The sequence below is a fragment of the Taudactylus pleione genome, unplaced genomic scaffold (assembly GCF_031769625.1).
Source record: "Taudactylus pleione unplaced genomic scaffold, aTauple2 ptg001314l, whole genome shotgun sequence".
NCBI classification, from domain to species: domain Eukaryota; kingdom Metazoa; phylum Chordata; class Amphibia; order Anura; family Myobatrachidae; genus Taudactylus; species Taudactylus pleione.
The window spans coordinates 10,356,656-10,374,865 of NW_028285714.1; the positions used below are offsets into that span (position 1 = coordinate 10,356,656).

At 42.3% G+C, this 18,210-nt stretch overlaps 1 protein-coding gene across 5 annotated transcripts in view; it reads right to left on the bottom strand.

Annotated features, from left to right (window-relative positions):
• Positions 1-2,689: 2,689 nt before the first annotated feature.
• The window catches only part of SH2D4B (SH2 domain containing 4B), a 277,198-nt gene continuing 261,677 nt past the window's right edge, over positions 2,690-18,210 (bottom strand). For all 5 annotated transcript variants that reach the window (XM_088463103.1, XM_088463102.1, XM_088463106.1 and 2 more), the window contains 2 exons: positions 5,059-5,279; positions 2,690-3,046 (listed from right to left, as the gene is read on the bottom strand). In XM_088463103.1, the coding sequence (XP_088319229.1) occupies positions 2,954-3,046; positions 5,059-5,279 (314 nt within the window). In that variant the 3' untranslated portion in view covers positions 2,690-2,953. The remainder of the gene's footprint in view (positions 3,047-5,058; positions 5,280-18,210) is intronic.

Sequence of the window (18,210 nt, forward strand, 5' to 3'; positions counted from 1 at the left end):
GTCAGGATCACTTTAGGCTGGAGACTTGGCAATAGAAGCAATAGGAAAGTCTATGGTATGCCCAGGAGACTTCAGACTACTGCACAGGCTGGAACCAAATGGCACAGTAACACACAGGGCTGAACTGGAACCAGAAGTTACAGTAATAAAACCGGAATGGAACCTGAGGCTTGAAGTGGACTGGGACCAGAGGTAACAGCAACAGAGCCAGAGTGGAACCAGAGGCTTGAACCGGACTAGGACTTGGGGTAACAGCAACGGAGTTGGAATGGGACCGAAGGCTTGAACTGGGCTGGGACTGGTGATAGCAATAGCAGATCCTGACTGAATCCTGAGGCTTAAACCAGTTATAGCAATAACAGAATCAGAGTGGGACCAGAAGCTTGAACCGAACTGGGGCCAGTGATAGCAATAAAAAAACTGGAATGGAACCAAAGGCTTGAACCTGGCTGGTAAGGTGCAGACTGGAGTCTGGTCACAATGTAGTACTGCAGAGTAGATGAAGCAGCAGTGACTTTGCAGGAATACAGCAGACAGCAGCACAGGTTCAGATCGAAGAAAACACACTGGTGAGTGAGCAAGCAGAGGGGTAATGAACCGCATTGTTCCGACAATGATCTAGTGGCAAATGCAGTCTTAAATAGAGCACTCTTGAAAGAGATAGGAGGAGTAGGTCATGTGAGAACAGCAGACAAATAGAGACTGGATACTAGCTCTCCCAGAGCTAGCCTGGGCCCGGTGGAGAGGGTGTGGCCTAGTTGCAGGAGACATGGCCATGCCTACCTTGGAAAAAATAAAAAACCTAATTGAACTGGGGAGGGGGTGCAGTAAGCCCCTCAGTCTGGTGCAAATCCGGTCGGGCGCAATCAGTGTGATTGCTCCCCCCCACAGGCAGAGGAGACTGCTGCTGCTGCTCAGCAGCAGAAAACAGTCTCCTAATGTAGCCCAGTACTCAGCAGTGTGTGCTAGGCTGCTAACAGATAAGAAGGAGGGGGGGTGGCGTTGTACCTGGCCCATGCCGGGCCCCTCCAACAAGCCCAGGCAATTAGTACCTGCTCCCCTCCACTTCTCAGCATCCCTGGCCCTTAGGAATGTAGTGACAGAGTGACCCACTTTGATGAAGCACCGCCGGACAGGATAAGTGTGACTAAGTCTAGGTTTTGTGACAGAGTATTGCAGACAGACACTATGGGCAGATTCAGTTACACACGAGCTGCTGCTAGGACCTTGTGCTACTAACAAATGCAATTGTCTACAGCTCATTTCTGCTTGTACATCCCACAAAGTCTCCAAAAGCCCTTGTGGGTAATAGTATGGGTCCATAAAGGTTAATCAAAACTTGGATTGTGTCAATAGTTCATATTGTTTTTCTCTAACCATCACATTACTGGAAATAATTGATAGTTATGACAGCTGTTCTCATGGCCAGAAGCCTTGGGGCTGTGTGATCACAAAAATGTATATGACTCAGAATACTGGCATATAATTGCATAAGACTTGCGATTGGAATTGCAACCGCATTATGTGCAACTCAGAAACAGGCCCTACAGTATGTCACTGAAAACCTGTCCTTCTAGAAAATGTGATATACTTCTTTCATGCTTCTCTTGGCAATATATAATATAAAGTTATTTTGTAGCATTATTTAAGGCCCCTACTGTACATCACAAAGACGACATAGCAGATGAGATATGAATTTAATTTCTCGTACCAAAACAGTTAGAGGTTAAGTTTAATTAGTACAAGTATGTTATTCTAGTGTAAACCAAATTTATTAGTGCTTGCACTTAGTTAGAGATTAGCTGTTCGCTTTTACTCTGTACTGTTCGGATCTCAAAAACAAAAAATATTGTCTATCTGGCTCTCATGTGTTTGGATAGCCAATAACATATATCCAAACTAATCCGAACTTGCGCGAATTAGGCAAAAAGGACCGAGTCAAAAACAAATAGCTCATCTCTAAAATCAGTAAGACTTTCCAGAGTTTCCAGAATCTCCTAGAGGTTACCACTTGTTTATTGTTTTAAAATAACACGTTCCTCATTATGACCAGATTATTATTATTATTATTATTATTATTATTATTATTATTATTTTAAATCTTTAACAAACTTTTATATTGCTTTTCATGTGGTAACTAAGTATTAATGTTTGCAGTAAATTAATGGAGCCATGCTAATTGCAGGAAAAAGGTTAGGTAAAATCTTAAAAACAGATTTTACTAGTATATTACTCTTAAAACATATATGTCCCAATAAGATAGATATACAGTACTTTTCTGTGAAAACAATACAAAAAATATTAAATGGGCTCAGCTGTAAAATAAAAACTTTAAAAAAAAAATCCTGTTGGACAGATCATTAAATAAGATCATTAAATGATCTGCTATAATTGTGCTTGTTGTAAATAAAGAATTACATAAAAATTGTGAAAAAAAATCAAAGTTAAAATAGTCACCAAGGATTGCTTTGAAAACGAATGTATAAGTTTCACCTTATGATTGACGTCATAATAGCCTCAGAAGCTTGGCCCTTACGCTCTTGTGTCTGCATACATCTTTGGATAACTAATGCATAAATATGAATGGAATATATTTCACTTTAGATATATATCACAGGCTTATAAAATACAGATTTACAAATTCCTATCATCATTACATTTCATACATATCATGTTGAATAATGGATACACACAACCGCAGCTAACTAAAATAAAATGGGACAAGCTAAATATGGAAATATGCTTTAATGTAGAACATTTGAACATGGTCTAAAAAGTGTTCCTCAAAACCCTACAGTGAAAAAAAGGACATATTAAAACCATAAAAAATAAACTAAGCAAGTAGATCTTCAAATCTGAAGTTATTGACACTCTCCAAGAAGTAGAAATGTCCCTTGTTGTGAAATCATTAATGGAGTAAAGATAACAACCATTTGTAATCTGTGCAGTTGTCTTATTCAAACAATATACTATAGTCAGGTTGAGTCTGTGCTTGTCCGCAGGCTTCTACAAGCAGCTCTCCTCCAGAACTTGTAATAACTTCCTCCTAGTAAAGCAGAAAAACAAATACTATTTTAAGTATTTTACAAATTCATATTATTGGGACAGATCACAGGTTTCCTCAAGCATAAGGAGTGTTATATGGTAATAGGGCATATTTATTAATCATTGGTTACTAGACCCAATCATTTTCATTTTTTTATCGCTGTCAATAATAAATTAAAGATCACCTAAATGTATTAAAACAGACACATAGGTACAAGGCCTCAGATATTAGTTTATCCCTGGGGTGTGTTAGAAATAAAGTGATCGCTAGTGCTGGGTGCATTCCGGTACATGTGCAGTCTGCTGACTACACATGTGCAAGGGGAGAGTGCCGGGGAGCGACCCATTTGTAAATTGCATTAGCTACCAGGTCCAAAGAGCTTGGGAAATCGGCATGTAAGCAGCTCCCATAGGTTTCTATGGGGTTGCTTTTGCGATCGAAAATGGGGGAATGCAGCAGATATTTCAAATATCTGCTAAGGTCCTCCATAGATACATTTGTTAAGCAGATTTATTATTTGTGTTTACTCCCTTAAAACGGATGTTTTCAGGAGAATCCAACAAATATTGATTCATAAAGGGCGGAAGGTACTGATGCCGGTCATTCTATCAATTATCGGGTACATTTCGGCAATAATAACGCTGGTATGTACTTAGAAATGTGCAAAGGACAGCTCTCCCGGTAAGAGCTATCCTTTGTTACAGAGGAACTTCTGGGTTTATGACCCAGAAGTCCTGCTGGTGTCCTTCTGCACATACTCAGAAGGATACGCACAACTAGAGAGGTGCTGGGAGGGATCCGGTTGGATCCCTCTCAGGGCAGATTTGCAGATAGAAGTCCATAGGCTTCTATTGGGTAACGCCATCTAAAGATAGCGGTACCCAATGGGTACAATATCTGAAATGTATCGCATTCTGGAGCTTGGTGCATATGGAAATGCAGGCAAAACTCTGAAAACGGGGGTTTTCAGAATTTTGCCCACATTTCACCCTTTAGTACGTCCTGCCCAAATGCTGCAGGCCCCAAAATGTTGGTTTTTCATGTAATCTCTACTTAAAATACATCTAGACTGACAAATGCTATAGAATAACGGATCAACCAAAATCACTTCCTGTATAAAAAAGAGACACAAGGGCTATTTCCACTTATATCCACATCCTGCTATTAAATCACCAAGCACTGAAGAAATCTGAATGATGTATGTGAAAGACCAGAACAATTCAAGTGACAAACCATTCAAAATGGTCAAGTCTGTTCATTCTACTGTAACATTACTATACCTTCCCCAGTATTAGAATTGTCCAATCCACACTTTGCATATTTGCAAAGCAATTCAGTCTGTCTTCTTATTTGTTTAGTTAAATTAACACTGCTCTCCTAACATGGTAAAATGAAAAGGCATGATGGATAACAACTTCAGTTACTTCATGTATATTATTTAGCACAGTAATGCTTAGCATTTGATATAAATTAATATGAAATAGCAATTAATAACCTAGCATTAAGTAACACAAGTTTTATTTATGCAATCAATCTCACTAGATTTATTCATAGAGACTACAAATACTGTACTGTACTGTACTGTACATTTTAGAGCAAAGAAGAGAGGTTGAAACTGCTTAATCTACTGCGTTTAAACAGAGCGAATTGAAACTACCCATGCAAAGCACATTAAACAGTCTTCAAAAAAATGGCCCCACCAACTCAAGTCATATAGTGCCTCAGTGCAGCAGTGACAAGAGAGGTCAATAGCTGGAGATGCAGACATGTATAAAAAACATAGTTTTTATATCAAAACTCTGGAGCATGACAAGGAGTATGATAGGGGGGGGGGGGAGTATGACAGGGGAGGCTCTGCCTCCCCTGCCTATCCTGACTGCACATCCCCGCAGTGCAGTACACAGCAATGGACCAGTAGGTCAAGTGTGCCATGCTGCTTGATTCAATAAACCTTTCTCAATATGAAACTTTATTTATTCAGCATATTTCTATAATACTATTTAAAGAATTACCTTGTGGAAATCAATTAAATCAGTAAGAGTTGCATGTCTGTTTGGGTCAACACCCAGAAAGCTGTAGTAATCTCCTGATGCATCCACTAGGAAATGTTTGAACCCAGTTTGATGTCGGTAAGATAGGGCATAACCCCAAATTTTCTCACTGACGCGCACAAGGAAGGATCCTTCAGGCATGTTCATCAGTAGCTTTTCTGCAGACTCACGGCTTATGATTCCTGTTAAGATAAAAAAGCAATATGTACACAGTCTTACAGATGTGGGCCAGATACTTTGGTGAACAGATGGAATTGTACATAAAACAGCAAAACATATATTGAAAATAAACTAAAATTAGTAAAGACTGTATGGCATGGCGAGTAAAAATGTTGCTAAGTGCTATGATAGAAAAGTAAATTTTTGTATACACAATTACGCAATAAATATTTTCTCATGTCCCCCTAAAACAAGTTACAAGCAAAACACATTTATACCAAATATACTGCAGTTCCATGCATACTAGGCTGAGGAAGCTATTTATGACTTACAGTACAAAGGAGGCACAGAAACACGATACAAAGAAATCTTCAGGATCGATGCGCTCACATGGTTGATTGATGTGCTCACAGTCCAGGGGTTGCTGGGAATACAGAGGTTGTCCACACAGCCTACGAATCCAGCAACAATTTGTTTCACCTTATCAGCTGCATAGTAGGATTACTAATTTACCAGTAGCTGGGTGGTAAGAGCACTGCAGTTTGTTTGGAGCGGAACTGGCACATATGGGCAGGGAATCGGTATGAAATACCGATGGACGGGATGCCGGCTGTCAGTATACTAATAGTGGCATCCTGGGGGTTAAAATCCCGACAGGGGAACGGTAAGTAATGTTCCCCTGTCCTACTTACCCCCTAACCCTCCTTTCCTGCACCCTTATACTAACCCTCGCTACCCTGCACCCTAACCCTCCTAGTAAGTGCCTTAACCTAACTCTCTCCCCCCTAGTGATGCCTGAACCTAACCCCCCCTGCCCGGAGCCTAACCCTAACCTCCCCCCTCCCACAGCCTAATGCTAAATCCCCCTGGGGTGAATTTATCCTAAGTCCCTCTCCCAGCGGCTGATTCTTTCCTTTCCCTGGTGTTCTTACTATTGGGATGCCATCTGCCAGGATCCCAACGTTGTCAACCTGAGTCATGTCGAGATTTCAGTGCCAGTGTTGTCTCGGCAATTGGGATTCCGATGCTGAGGTTCTGGCAGAAGTCATGAAGGCATCCCGCTTGTCGGGATCCTAACCACATCCCATAGGCTGTGTGAACGCAATAGCGGCTCCAGGCACGGGCAAGCCGGTCCGTCGCCCGGAGCGCTACTGTTTCCGGAGGGCGCAGGAAACTCCCACCTCCCACCCAGTGCTATAGGGAATATTTAAGCTCAGGGGGGAGGGAGCGGAGGAGGGAAGGGGCGTCAACACAGAACAGCCTAGCGCCGGCCCTGTGTTAACTGTATAATTAGTGTGACCATAATTACAATATACCACAGGGACGGGATATGGATTGATATATTAATTGGACAAGGAATTACTTACTATTACTTACTAATTGTACATACTACTATTTATTATTAACTGGAGTCATAAATAACAAGCTACGAATTGGATTTATTAACTAAACTACAATAAACATGGATTCTGCCTATAACTGATATACATTTGACCAAAGATTTAAATAAATTGAAATAAATTTTTATCCATTATTATATGTGTGGTATTATTGACTATGTGGCCTATTCATCATTACTTAATATTTACTAAAGCAGGTGAAAATTAACATTGTCACCTGCAATTGTAAAAATTAAGTTATCGAGCCAATCATCAAGAAGATAAAGCAAGAGATATCACCGATATCTCCTACTTACCTTCCTCTGGCAGAATGGCCCGCTGTCCCCATACACTAGTTTGGGGACAGAATTCATGAAGCTCTGAAAATACAATATTTTCGGAGCTTGATTGCGGGAGCATTCGCCATCTTCAGATGGTGAGTGCTCCTGCTACCCGCTTCTTCCCTATTAGAAGAAGTTACGGGTTGGGAAAAGTGATCCCTTTGGATCACTCTACCCCTGTCCAGCTCCTTCCACTGGACGTTGGGGCTCTTGTGTTCATGTGTGAATGAAGCCGCTTGCGATGATAGCTGATTTTCGCATCGGCTGTCTCCGCACCAGAGCAATGATGAATTGCTCTGGCGCTCGCGGCGAGTTAGAATATTAATTATTGGGGTAATTAAAATCATGAGTAGACCCCCAAATGTTTTAGAATTGTGATATGGCCATACTGTATGTATGTTTTTTTATTTTTGTTTGTGTTTAATAAATTATTTAACTGGTTGAAGAGCACTGCCTTAGTAAATTCTGTTTACAATCTTTTTTCTTGTTCATCTTAACTGCCACCTCACCAAAGTGAACGTACAATAATGTGATAGGGAAAGGAAGAACCTTTACCATGCAGTTTTATAAAAGACTGGAGATTTTTTGGGTGCGGATGAAGAGGAGAACACACTACTCAAATAATTTTGTAATTCCTTTACAAAACACTGCCCATTTTTATATGCACCAGCAACACAACAGGTCACCCTTGTGACAATTGCTTTGGGGTGCAGGTGATCGGGGGATATCACCACACACAGTAGCTACCACTGGAAAACGCACTATGCAATTTTAAAAAACTCTGGCAATTTATTTTATGTACAAGCAACAGAACAGGTCTTCTTTGCAAGAATTGTACTGGGCTGCAGATAATGGGGGGATACCGCCACACACAGTAGCAGCTAATGGAAAAAGCAATGCAATTTAAAAAAAAATAATTTACAAAATACTGGCAACAGAACAGGTCTCATTTGTGACAGTTTTTTGGGGTGCAGATGATGGCGGGATACCAACGCACACAGAACAGTAATATACGCTGTGTCACTCATCTCAACACACACTTCTTGAAATACTCAATATTATTATATTTAATTACAAAAGGCTGCAGGGTTTTTCAGACAACAGGAAACAATTTCTTTTGCAAGCTTTATTTATATAATAGGGAAAAAAGGCTTCTTGAGGTGTAGCTCAAACACAGCAGAGTATTTTTGGACAAATAATCTTGAACCAACACTGTCTCTGCCCTCTACACAAGTAATAAACAATATACTGCAGTAATCATTTCCTTGGGGGGTATTTATTAAAGCTGGGAGAGAGATAAAATTGTAAGAGCTAAAGTACTAACCAATCAGCTTCCAATTGACATTTTGCAAGCTGTGTTTAAAAATTGATAGGTGCTGATTGCTTGGTAATTTATTTTTTACAATTTTCTCTCTCTCCCAGCTTTGATAAATACCGCTTCTTGAGAGAAAACAAAGTGCAGATTCATTTTAACAAATAAACCAGAGCAGCACACACAGTAACCTGTTTGTTTGCAGTGTGTGAGTCTGCAGTGTGTGTGATAAATAGACACACATACTCTGACAATGATGCCTGCAGTCACCCTTCCAACACATCTATCTACTTAAAACAACTAGGGTATAGCTCTTTCTGCCCCAATGTAATTCTAATGGTGTTCTAGACTTTATACATAACAATCCCCACAGTCCACACGCTCTCCCGCCACTTTCCTGTGTGAAATGGCACCTGATCACGAGTAAGGGACTTTTATATGCAATCCAAAACATGCAAGATCCAACTCTGGGAAAATTACATTGTGCCTTGTTCTGGGATCTGAACTTGCCAAGAAGATCTGACCCGTAACTCGGATTCATTCGGGAACCCAATGGCGTGAATTCAATTGGGTGCGGGAAAAGTAAAAATCCTGTACCTGTGTGGTTTTTCCTGCAGGTGCGGGACTTTTTCTATTCAATTAGGTGCGGATTTTTACCATTTTTGAGTGCCGGGAGCTTTTTATTCTCGCACCTCCAGAGCAAGTGTGATTTTTTTTTTCTAAAATCATTAATTTTAGGAAAAATAAGCAGGACTTGCTCTGATACCCTGGTGGCACCCCCCCCTGAGGACTAATTAAGCACTTGGAAGTTTCCAATTAGGTTAATTAGTCCATAATTACTTACCTTCTGCAGAGCTGTCTTCCGCATCCAGCGTCGAAAGCCGGGTCATCTGCAGCAGGGTGAGTATGTCAGTGTGTGTGAGTGTTTGTTAGTGTTTGTAAGTGTGTATGAGTGAGTGTGTGTGTGCATGAGGGTGTGTGTGTGACCCCCGATGTATGTGTACCCCCCCCAAGTTCAGTGTGCCACCCCAGAATGGGCGCTGGGAGAACTACATCTCCCAGCAGCCATTGCCCCTCCCACCAGCCCCTGGAGTCTCCCAGCAGCCCCCTCTCCATTGAGAAGATAGAGGGGAGGCCATTGGGAGCCACAGAGACTCCCGGGCAGGTAAGTGCAGATTTTTTTTTTCTTTACGCGGCGTGGGGCTTTCAGAGCTGAAAACACTGCAACCATTTTTTAAAAATTGGATACGACTGGTATCAGTAGCGTGCATACCCACAGTAATCCAAAATTGGGCGAGGGAGGCACAAGGTTTTTTCCTCGCTAAACCTCGCGCCCAATTGAATATGCCCCAATGTGCGGATGTGTTCAGTTTTTGTGAAAACCGAACTGCTCATCTCTAAAACAAAATATAAATAATTTCCCTGTTTCTCACCATATTATTCCCTAAAACCTATATTAAGATACATATTGAATATTTTTTGTCAGACTCTATAGACGGTAAAGGTGGCAGCGGTGTGTGATGGAGGTTAGTCCACATGGTAGATTAATTAACCAGGTCTTAGGTTATTTTACCAGGCAGAACATGTTTACAGGTTTAATGCAGCAGTCATGTTTAACAGGAACACAGTGCTGTATATAATGTATACACCAGATCCAGTGAGGAATGTACAGGGAAGCGCAGGTGGTGTGCAACTGGTAGGAGCACACACCTGTGTCTGTACCATACTTACCGGCTTTTAGCTCCCGGGCTTTCATGGTGGGGGGGCGTGTTGTGGCAAAAGGGTGTGTGACATGGCAATGATTCATCATTTGGGCGGAGCATGGGATGTGACAGTGCGATTGCGTCATCGTGGCCCCGCCCCTCCTCACAATGCCGTGATCTTCGGCATTATGAAGCAGGGGGCGGGACGATGATGACACAACTCAGCGGGAATTACGTCACCGCCCCACCTCCCCCCCCCGCTGCCGGGGTTTATACTGTATTCACAGGGGGGTGGCGGACGGGTGTCTGGGGACCAGAGATGAAAGTGGAGTATGCTTGCTGGCTCTGAACATATTTAGTGGTATAGCAGTGGTGGTGCAGTGGAGCTATTAGGTGTCACAGGCCTTTGTAACTCAGGGCCTGATTCAGACCCGGTCGCAAGCACTGTTCGCTCGCAACCAGGTTGACAGTGGGGCAGTGCGCATGACGGAGCCGGCTCCGTCGTGTGCATGTGTGAGACCCGGATAGCGACAGGCACTCCGTCGCTCCGGGTCTCGCAACAAAGGGGGCGAGCTGTCGATGTTGAGTGACAGCTCGCCCCCTTTGGTGGGCGGGCTTTGGGAGTGGCTGCCCAAACTGAGGCGTTCCCATGAGAACGCCTCCATTTGGGGGCGGGCCCACTGACATCACGAGTGATGACAGTGGGAGAGATTTCGGCTCTGTTAGAGCCGAAATCTCTCTGGGGCTTGCGGCAACAAGACCCTACCACAAGGGTCTCGTCGCAAGACTGATGGTCTTGACCATCGCGACCATCTTCCTGGCTGCTCGCTATAGCTATGGGTGGTCACCCACAGCTATGCGAGCAGCCAGGAGGCTGTTCTAAAAGAAAAAAAAGACCGGCCCTGATTCAGAGCGAGCGCTCTGTCAGAGCATCCGGCTCTGAATCAGGGCCTCAGTCTCCACAGAGATATCGCTGGAGACTCTCAGGGGCACCTTCTTCTAGCATGGAGGAAGGAGCTGAAATTGTGCAGAGACAACATGCATGCACAGTAGCACACAAGATTATAGGTTGCGCTTCCGGCAGTCCTGAGTACTAGTGACTAGGTGGAGAGACAACGCAGGGCGCTCTCTCCTAGCAATAATAAATATAAAATTAGAAATTTAAAATACATTTGTGGTAAAACCAAAGTTGCATAAAACCCTGAAATGATTGGAGTTAAGATAATCTGTGCTTTTAGCCGTTAATAGAATAGTAAACAAAAAATTATTATTTTTAATTTCCTGGGCTTTTCTCAAAATTATTTATACTCAAGTCTATAATCATGAGTCAGCTGAATGTGTATTGGTAAAGCAACAGCCAAGTACAGATTATTTTTCAAATTGTTAAAAAATAAAATTTGATTCTAGAGTTCTGGTATTTGGCTGCTTAGCAGAAGGTGGTAGCAAGGGAAATCATGTACGGGCCGGATTACATAGCTCTATGAGGAAATGCACAGTAAATGTTAACAGCATATAAGACAAAATATAACTGCAGACACCTTGGGAAAGACACACGAGCACCAGTAGTGTGATCCTGAGAAGGTGCATTAATCTCCCCTAAAGCAGAAAAATGGCACAATGAGCATGTCAGTTACAGTCAGAATGTTACATGACATGTACATTGAGCATGAGGTACTGTACATTATATGTTTGTTCCTCAGTGCAGTGATTCCAAAACTTTGCATACCCCTTTGCTTCATATATATTAATTTATAGCATACCTAACTATTGAGGACAGATGGGCATTTACCCCCTCACTGGCATCTCTTGCAGATATAATATACAATTTAGACCTATTTCTCTTGTATATTCAGACACGACTGCTACACCTACCATTTCTCCTGGGATATCTGCTGAGACTTGTAGTTCCTTATGAGCTCAATAATTAAAACAATATTAATATCATCTGAATGGGATTAGAGAATTGCTTATGCTGTACCATAAACTACAGTAACTGATTCACCACCTTCTATTTCACCCACCCGAATTTCTCTTCGCTGGTTCCACGACACCGCTTTTCACATACCTGTCCTTAGCTCAGACATGATGTCACACACATCTCCCAACATGAAGGGGTACATTTACCAAAGGTCGATTTTAATTGATTTAAAATTGATGAAACTCGATCAACAATGTTGTGTTTCCGGGGCTATATCACATATTTACAAACAGACAAATTTTGATTTGATCTTTTAAGTATTAGTAGATATGTGATTTAGCTCCAGAAACACAACATTGATTTTGATTGATTTTTTTCATATACTCCCCAGTCTCTAACCCTTTTCCTATTGCTGCCCTCACCACACATAAATATAAGGACCAAGATTTGCATACATTTAGCTGAACTGAATCAGAGCCAACTCAAGGGCCGTTTGAGCTGAGGAGTCACATGAGGGCACCACATCATAGGGGGTGCATTGCAGCTGCCTGAACTGATGACTAGAGCCAAACACCAGGTGCCGGCAGAACTAGGGTTACCAGTGTCAGGAAATCATTGGCCATCTCTCTCCACTGTCCCACCTGCTCTCCTCAGTCTGTGCAGCCTACTCTCCTCTATCCCCTTGCCTGGCCTCTCAGCATAGTTACGCTACCTGCCTACCTAGAATTACAATGTAACTCCAGAACAGGCCCTGCTTTTTCCATTCCTCTTCAGCAGAGCCATGAGTCATGACATGGCTGGCAACACATGCTGTGCTACTCCTCAGTTCTTTCCGAACTCTGCCTGCCGGGGAGGCAACCAGCAAGAAATCAAGGAGTGCAGCACTATAAATGGTTAACAAGAAGACAGACTTTATAGCTGGGGTAAGCCTCTAATGCTGAAGAACAGAAAAGGGATTGTTGAGATTATTCATTAATAATGTTGTGCAGGACTCATTAATACAAATATTTCTGAGTGTGTTATTGGATTACAGTGACTGTGTAATTAAATTTACAGCAGTGTGTGGGTCATTGATATTTGCAGCTTTCTATTTTATTGTATTTATGCTGTATATGCAACATAAGAGACTGTTTATAACTGAATTTATAAACTGGACTTTCTGGTATATTTATTAAACAAAGTATGTGGAAAATCCCCAATTGCAATAGGTAATATCTATTCATGTATGCATGGACTGATGAATGTGGTATAGAATTTCTTATTGCCACAAATAGCAGCCAAAAGAAATTCTAGTTATCAGATCTATGTTATTTTATTGTGTTACATATTTTAATTGTGTCTAGATTTACAGTACATGATTGACTTTGTTATGGACTGCACTTAGAAGGTTAATGTAAAAGGTGCCTATTATAATAGACTGCACTAGTGCTGTTGATTAAACAAAATAAATAATAAAATTATTAATTATGCATCTAGATGGATGAGGGAGGGGGGCACTCCAAAGATTCTCGCACAGGGCTCTAGTAGACCTAGTACAGGCCCTGTCCTGACTTATTTTGAACGGTACTGCAGGTGAAAATGCAGATACACAATCTAAGCACAAAAGAGATGTTGCCTAGAGCAATCAATCAGATTCCACTTAACATTTATCTAGATCTTTCTAGAAAATAATAGCTAGAATCTGATTGGATGCTATGGGCAACATATTCACTTCTAAAAACCCACACTTTAGTAAATGTAGCCCTCAGAATACATTTTTGATAATCAGTATTCTTAGTGCTTAGAGTGTGCATCTATATTTTCCCCCTTTTTTCTGCATTAGAGCTATAGGTCTCAGCATGGTAGCACCTCTTCTTAATAATGTTTAAATTAGGATGTGCAGCCCAGCCCACCCTTTTTTCTTATTTTGAACTGTGTAATAGAAAGGAACTAATGATGACATATCAGCTTCCCTCTGTGTACGCAGGCCCACTGACAGGGAATACAATGGGGACACTTTTACCAGACCCTGAAATTCTGAGGAGCCCCAACCCCTCAGGAATCTCGGATGCCCAGTTCATGCATCCCATTGCATCTGTCGCTGCTGTATTTAGCAGGGCATAGGCAGACTGGCAGCCTGGTGGCACAACTGGATCAGAGAGGAGCCATGCCTTAGCCACCAGGGAAGAGGAATAGCAGGCAAGTGTTGGCTGAGCTGGAGAGACAGAGGTTGAGTGGTGGTTGGGGGGGTTGGAGATCAAGTGGCAGGGGGGTTGGAGCTGAAGACACAGGGCTGGGGAGAGATAGGGGATGTGGCTGTGACACACATAGGGGCTGGGCGAGACTGGGGCTGGGGTGAGGCTGAGAGACACAGGGTGAGGAGAAGTGGCTGACAGACATGGGGGGTTGGAATGATGCTGAGAAAGAGGTGATGATGTGTGGATGGCTGGAGATAGAGAGAGAGAGAGAGAGAGAGAGAGAGAGAGAGAGAGATGAGGCTGGAGAGTTATAAGGGATGGTGTTGGAGCAACATAGGCAAGCATGAGGGGGGATAAGGCTGAGAGATACAGTTGGGGACAAAGCTGGTGAGACTTGGGAATGAGCCAATGGCTGACTTGCATGTACCTACAGGGAGGAGTTATGGCGACAAAAAATGAGTGCGTCGGGCACCAAGATTTCTTTTGCCGTTCCTGTGTGTATGTCAGAGTTTCCATCATTCAATGCTGCCAATAGAGCAGAGGAAAAGGAGGTCTGTCAAAGAAAGACCACCAGGAGGGTAGGTGCACTTCAGCAATATGCTGCACTGTCCCTAGCTTGAAAAAAAAGAGTTGGTACTTTTGCCGTATCTCTCTAGCACCTGAGACATCCCCTTCTCTCTTAGTGCCCACTTTGGGAATTACTGCCTCAGTGAAAGAAAATGTGTTAAAAGGTAATGCTCATATAAAGACTTGATTTAGTTTTTTTGCAAATGGATAAAATCTAAAATATATAGCAAAAGATCATGACATTATGTGATCATTACAATTTTGAGGCATTTTGTGTCAGACCACACATTTTTGTATGTATTTTACAATTTTTAAATGCAGACATCTTTAGATTTTGATTGGCTGAACAAATCATTCTAAAATGAAAACTAATAAGAAAATCTGGGCCTGATTCAAAGCCGCTCGTAAGCGGCCGCTCGTTCGCTCCGAGCGATGTTCGCACATCTGCGCATGCGTATGGGTAATAATGCGCATGCGCCAACCAGTCAGTGCGGTCGGAAATCGTGTGTTCGCAAAATAGCGAGTGCCTGCTAATTTGAGTGACAGGATGAGGCGTTTGTGGGTGGTAACAGGGGAAGGTGCTTGAAAACGGGGAGGGGAGATCCGAACACAGGCGTGCCAAACGGTCAAAACGGGCGTTTTAAGGATGTGCATAATTAACAAAGCAGTGTCATCGGCCACGTCACTTGGTTGTTTCTTCTGATTGCAGTAGGAAAATCCAACCACAAGCACTGCGAGCAGTTCAGACGCCTTTCGATGTACTCGATTAATCTAATAAATGGCGGAGATGACGTAGGATGCGAGCGGCCAGGGGGCGTCTTTACAAAATAGCGAGCGCATGTTTTGTTCGCTCACTCAGACATAGAGGCGTCAACAGACCGCAAAGAGCGAGCGCTCAATTTAAATAGCCGGCCCCTTTTTCTGAACGAGCGAGCGCAAATAGCGTCCGGCTCTGAATCAGGCCCTCCGTTCACTTGGCTCTAAATCTATGTACTGCAGTAATTAAGTACATTACTATACACATATTCCATATTTAATTTGTAGGCTGCTTTTCAGTAAACCCCCTGATTCTGGAATACTATTCCTATGCCTTTTTCAGCTGTTTTTATGATAATCCCCTCATTTGTTTTCATAAGACATCGCAATGCTCGTTTCACTAGTAGAGCTACAGTAGGCTTTTCCTTATCTTGTCAGACTTGGCAACATTTATATTAGTTTTTATATATGGTTTTAGTACTTTGTAAAGTGCTAATATATTCCATTTGTATTATTGACTGATTTACAGTCTTTATTTTTCTTTTAGCAATGTGTTAGAGCTGCGTTTTTTTTTTAGTTTACTGCTAGTCTGACACAATTCTTTTCACAAGTGGTATTACAGGTTGGATGAGACAATCATGAGCCACGATTTGTATCTGGTGACTATATGAAAACATAAATAAGCTTCTTATTTAGTTCACACCCATCTTGCTTTATTCCATATATTGTTTCAGTTAAAACTACCATCTTCAAGACTGCATTGAAGATGTTTAAGAGGAAGCACAGAGCTGCTGTTACGAGTCAGTCTTCACTCTTAATAGCAGCACCTGTGCTATTACCAGCAACGGCTGCAGATGAGATCAGAGGAGAATGAAATATAGTACCATCCATTTGTTTCCCACTGAGATAAGCACTTTTTTAATTCTATGTAAGCAGCTATTTGGCATTTTGGCAATATTAACAAAATAATTTAAGGGATGATTCAGAGCTGAATGTATGCCGTTTGTGGAGCATAGTTTGCATGCTTTTGCATTGAGAAACTGTGTACAGGTGATGCAGAGACAGGCATTTCTTTCATATATACAGTTATGACTGATGAGGCAGTGGTGGTAATGAGGTGAGGTCATGGGTGGTAATGAGGTGAGGTCACGGGTGGTAATGAGGTGCTGTGACTGGATGATCTCACTTTACCAGACGATTACAGATTATTTTTGATCCCACTGGAACTTAAAATATTACCAACAGTAACTGCCTGTTACTGACTCCGCCCACTGTGCAGTGGGTGTGTAATTTCGCTGCCACCTCCAAGCTCCTTCACTGGCACTTGGAACTGCTTACTTCCACCCAGGCTCCTACACTGGCACCTGGAACCACTTCTCCCAGGCTCTTACATCTGCACCTGGGCTTACTCCTGGATATGTGTGTGTATGCGGCTGCAACACTTCCTGGATAGTGTCGGCTAACTTCCACTGGTCCCTCACCATGAACCAGTCTCTTCAGGGTACCTGGCAGATGGCTGTAGCTTGGAGACAATGGGCTTAATCCAGAACAGCCAGAGAAAAGAATAGCATTTTGTGCTATTCTTTTGGTCACATCAAACATGCATCTTAAAAAAAGTAGATGTTTATTGGGATTCAGTATGATTGACCGCCGGCAGCATGGCTGGCAGTTCAAATCCCGACAGCGGCATCCAAGCAGCAGTGAAAATCCCAATCATCCCAAGGTAAGTATGCTAACCTAATTCCCTCCCCAACCCTAACCTCCCCCCCAAGTGCTGAACACTAATCCGCCCTCTAAGTGCCTAACCTGCACACCCCTTCCCTGCCACCTAAACTCAAGTCCCCCAGGGGGATGCCTAACTCTAACCTCCCCCCGGGGGGGCCTAATCCTAACCCTCTCTTCCCCTAGCCTAACCCTAAACTCCCGGGGGGGTGCCTAACCCTAAGTCCCCTCCGGGAACCCTATTCCTAACCCTCCCCCCCACGGCTGTCCGTGTCCGGCGCCCGGTTTACTTTCGATTGGTAAGCCGGCTGTCAGGCTCCAAGCGTAGGTAAAATTACCGGAGTCAGGATTTCGACTCCTGTCATTTAACCCCTTGTCGGGATTAGACAGTCGGGAAGCCGACAGTCGGGATTCCGTCCGTCAGCTTCCCGACTTCTTCCCGTTTGTTTCTCAGTCTTTAGAAAGACAATTATTCCACAGCATACCAGTAACCTTCTAAAGCAGGCCTCTCTGAGAGTCAGAGGATTTACCCATTTCAGGCTCACCTTCTCTGTTTTTATCCCATTCTTACACACAGTACCACAGGAGGTAAAAACTTGCCCTGGGTCCCTTAACCAATCAAACTATCTCACAAAATATTAATAAATTTATCTTACATTTCAAATGAGCTAACCAAATTTCTTCCTTTTTAACATATCTACCACACAAAACCAGTTGGCTTTCCTAAAACCCAAACTGATTTAGCATACATTACATTCTTAAAATGTAAAGACAGGTTGAGTCTCCCATATCCAAATATTCCGAAATATGGAATATTCTGAAATACGGATTTATTTTGGCATGACTGAGATAATGAAACATTTGATTTTTGATGGTTCAATGTACAAAAACTTTGTCTAAGGCACAAATTATTAAAAATATTGTATAAAATTACCTTCAGGCTGTGTGTATAAGATAAGGTGTATATGAAACATAAATTAATTTCATTTCTGTACACAAACTTTGTTTGAGCCACAAAATGATTGAATATATTGTATAAAATTACCTGTAGGCTGTGTGTATAATGTGTATTTAACACA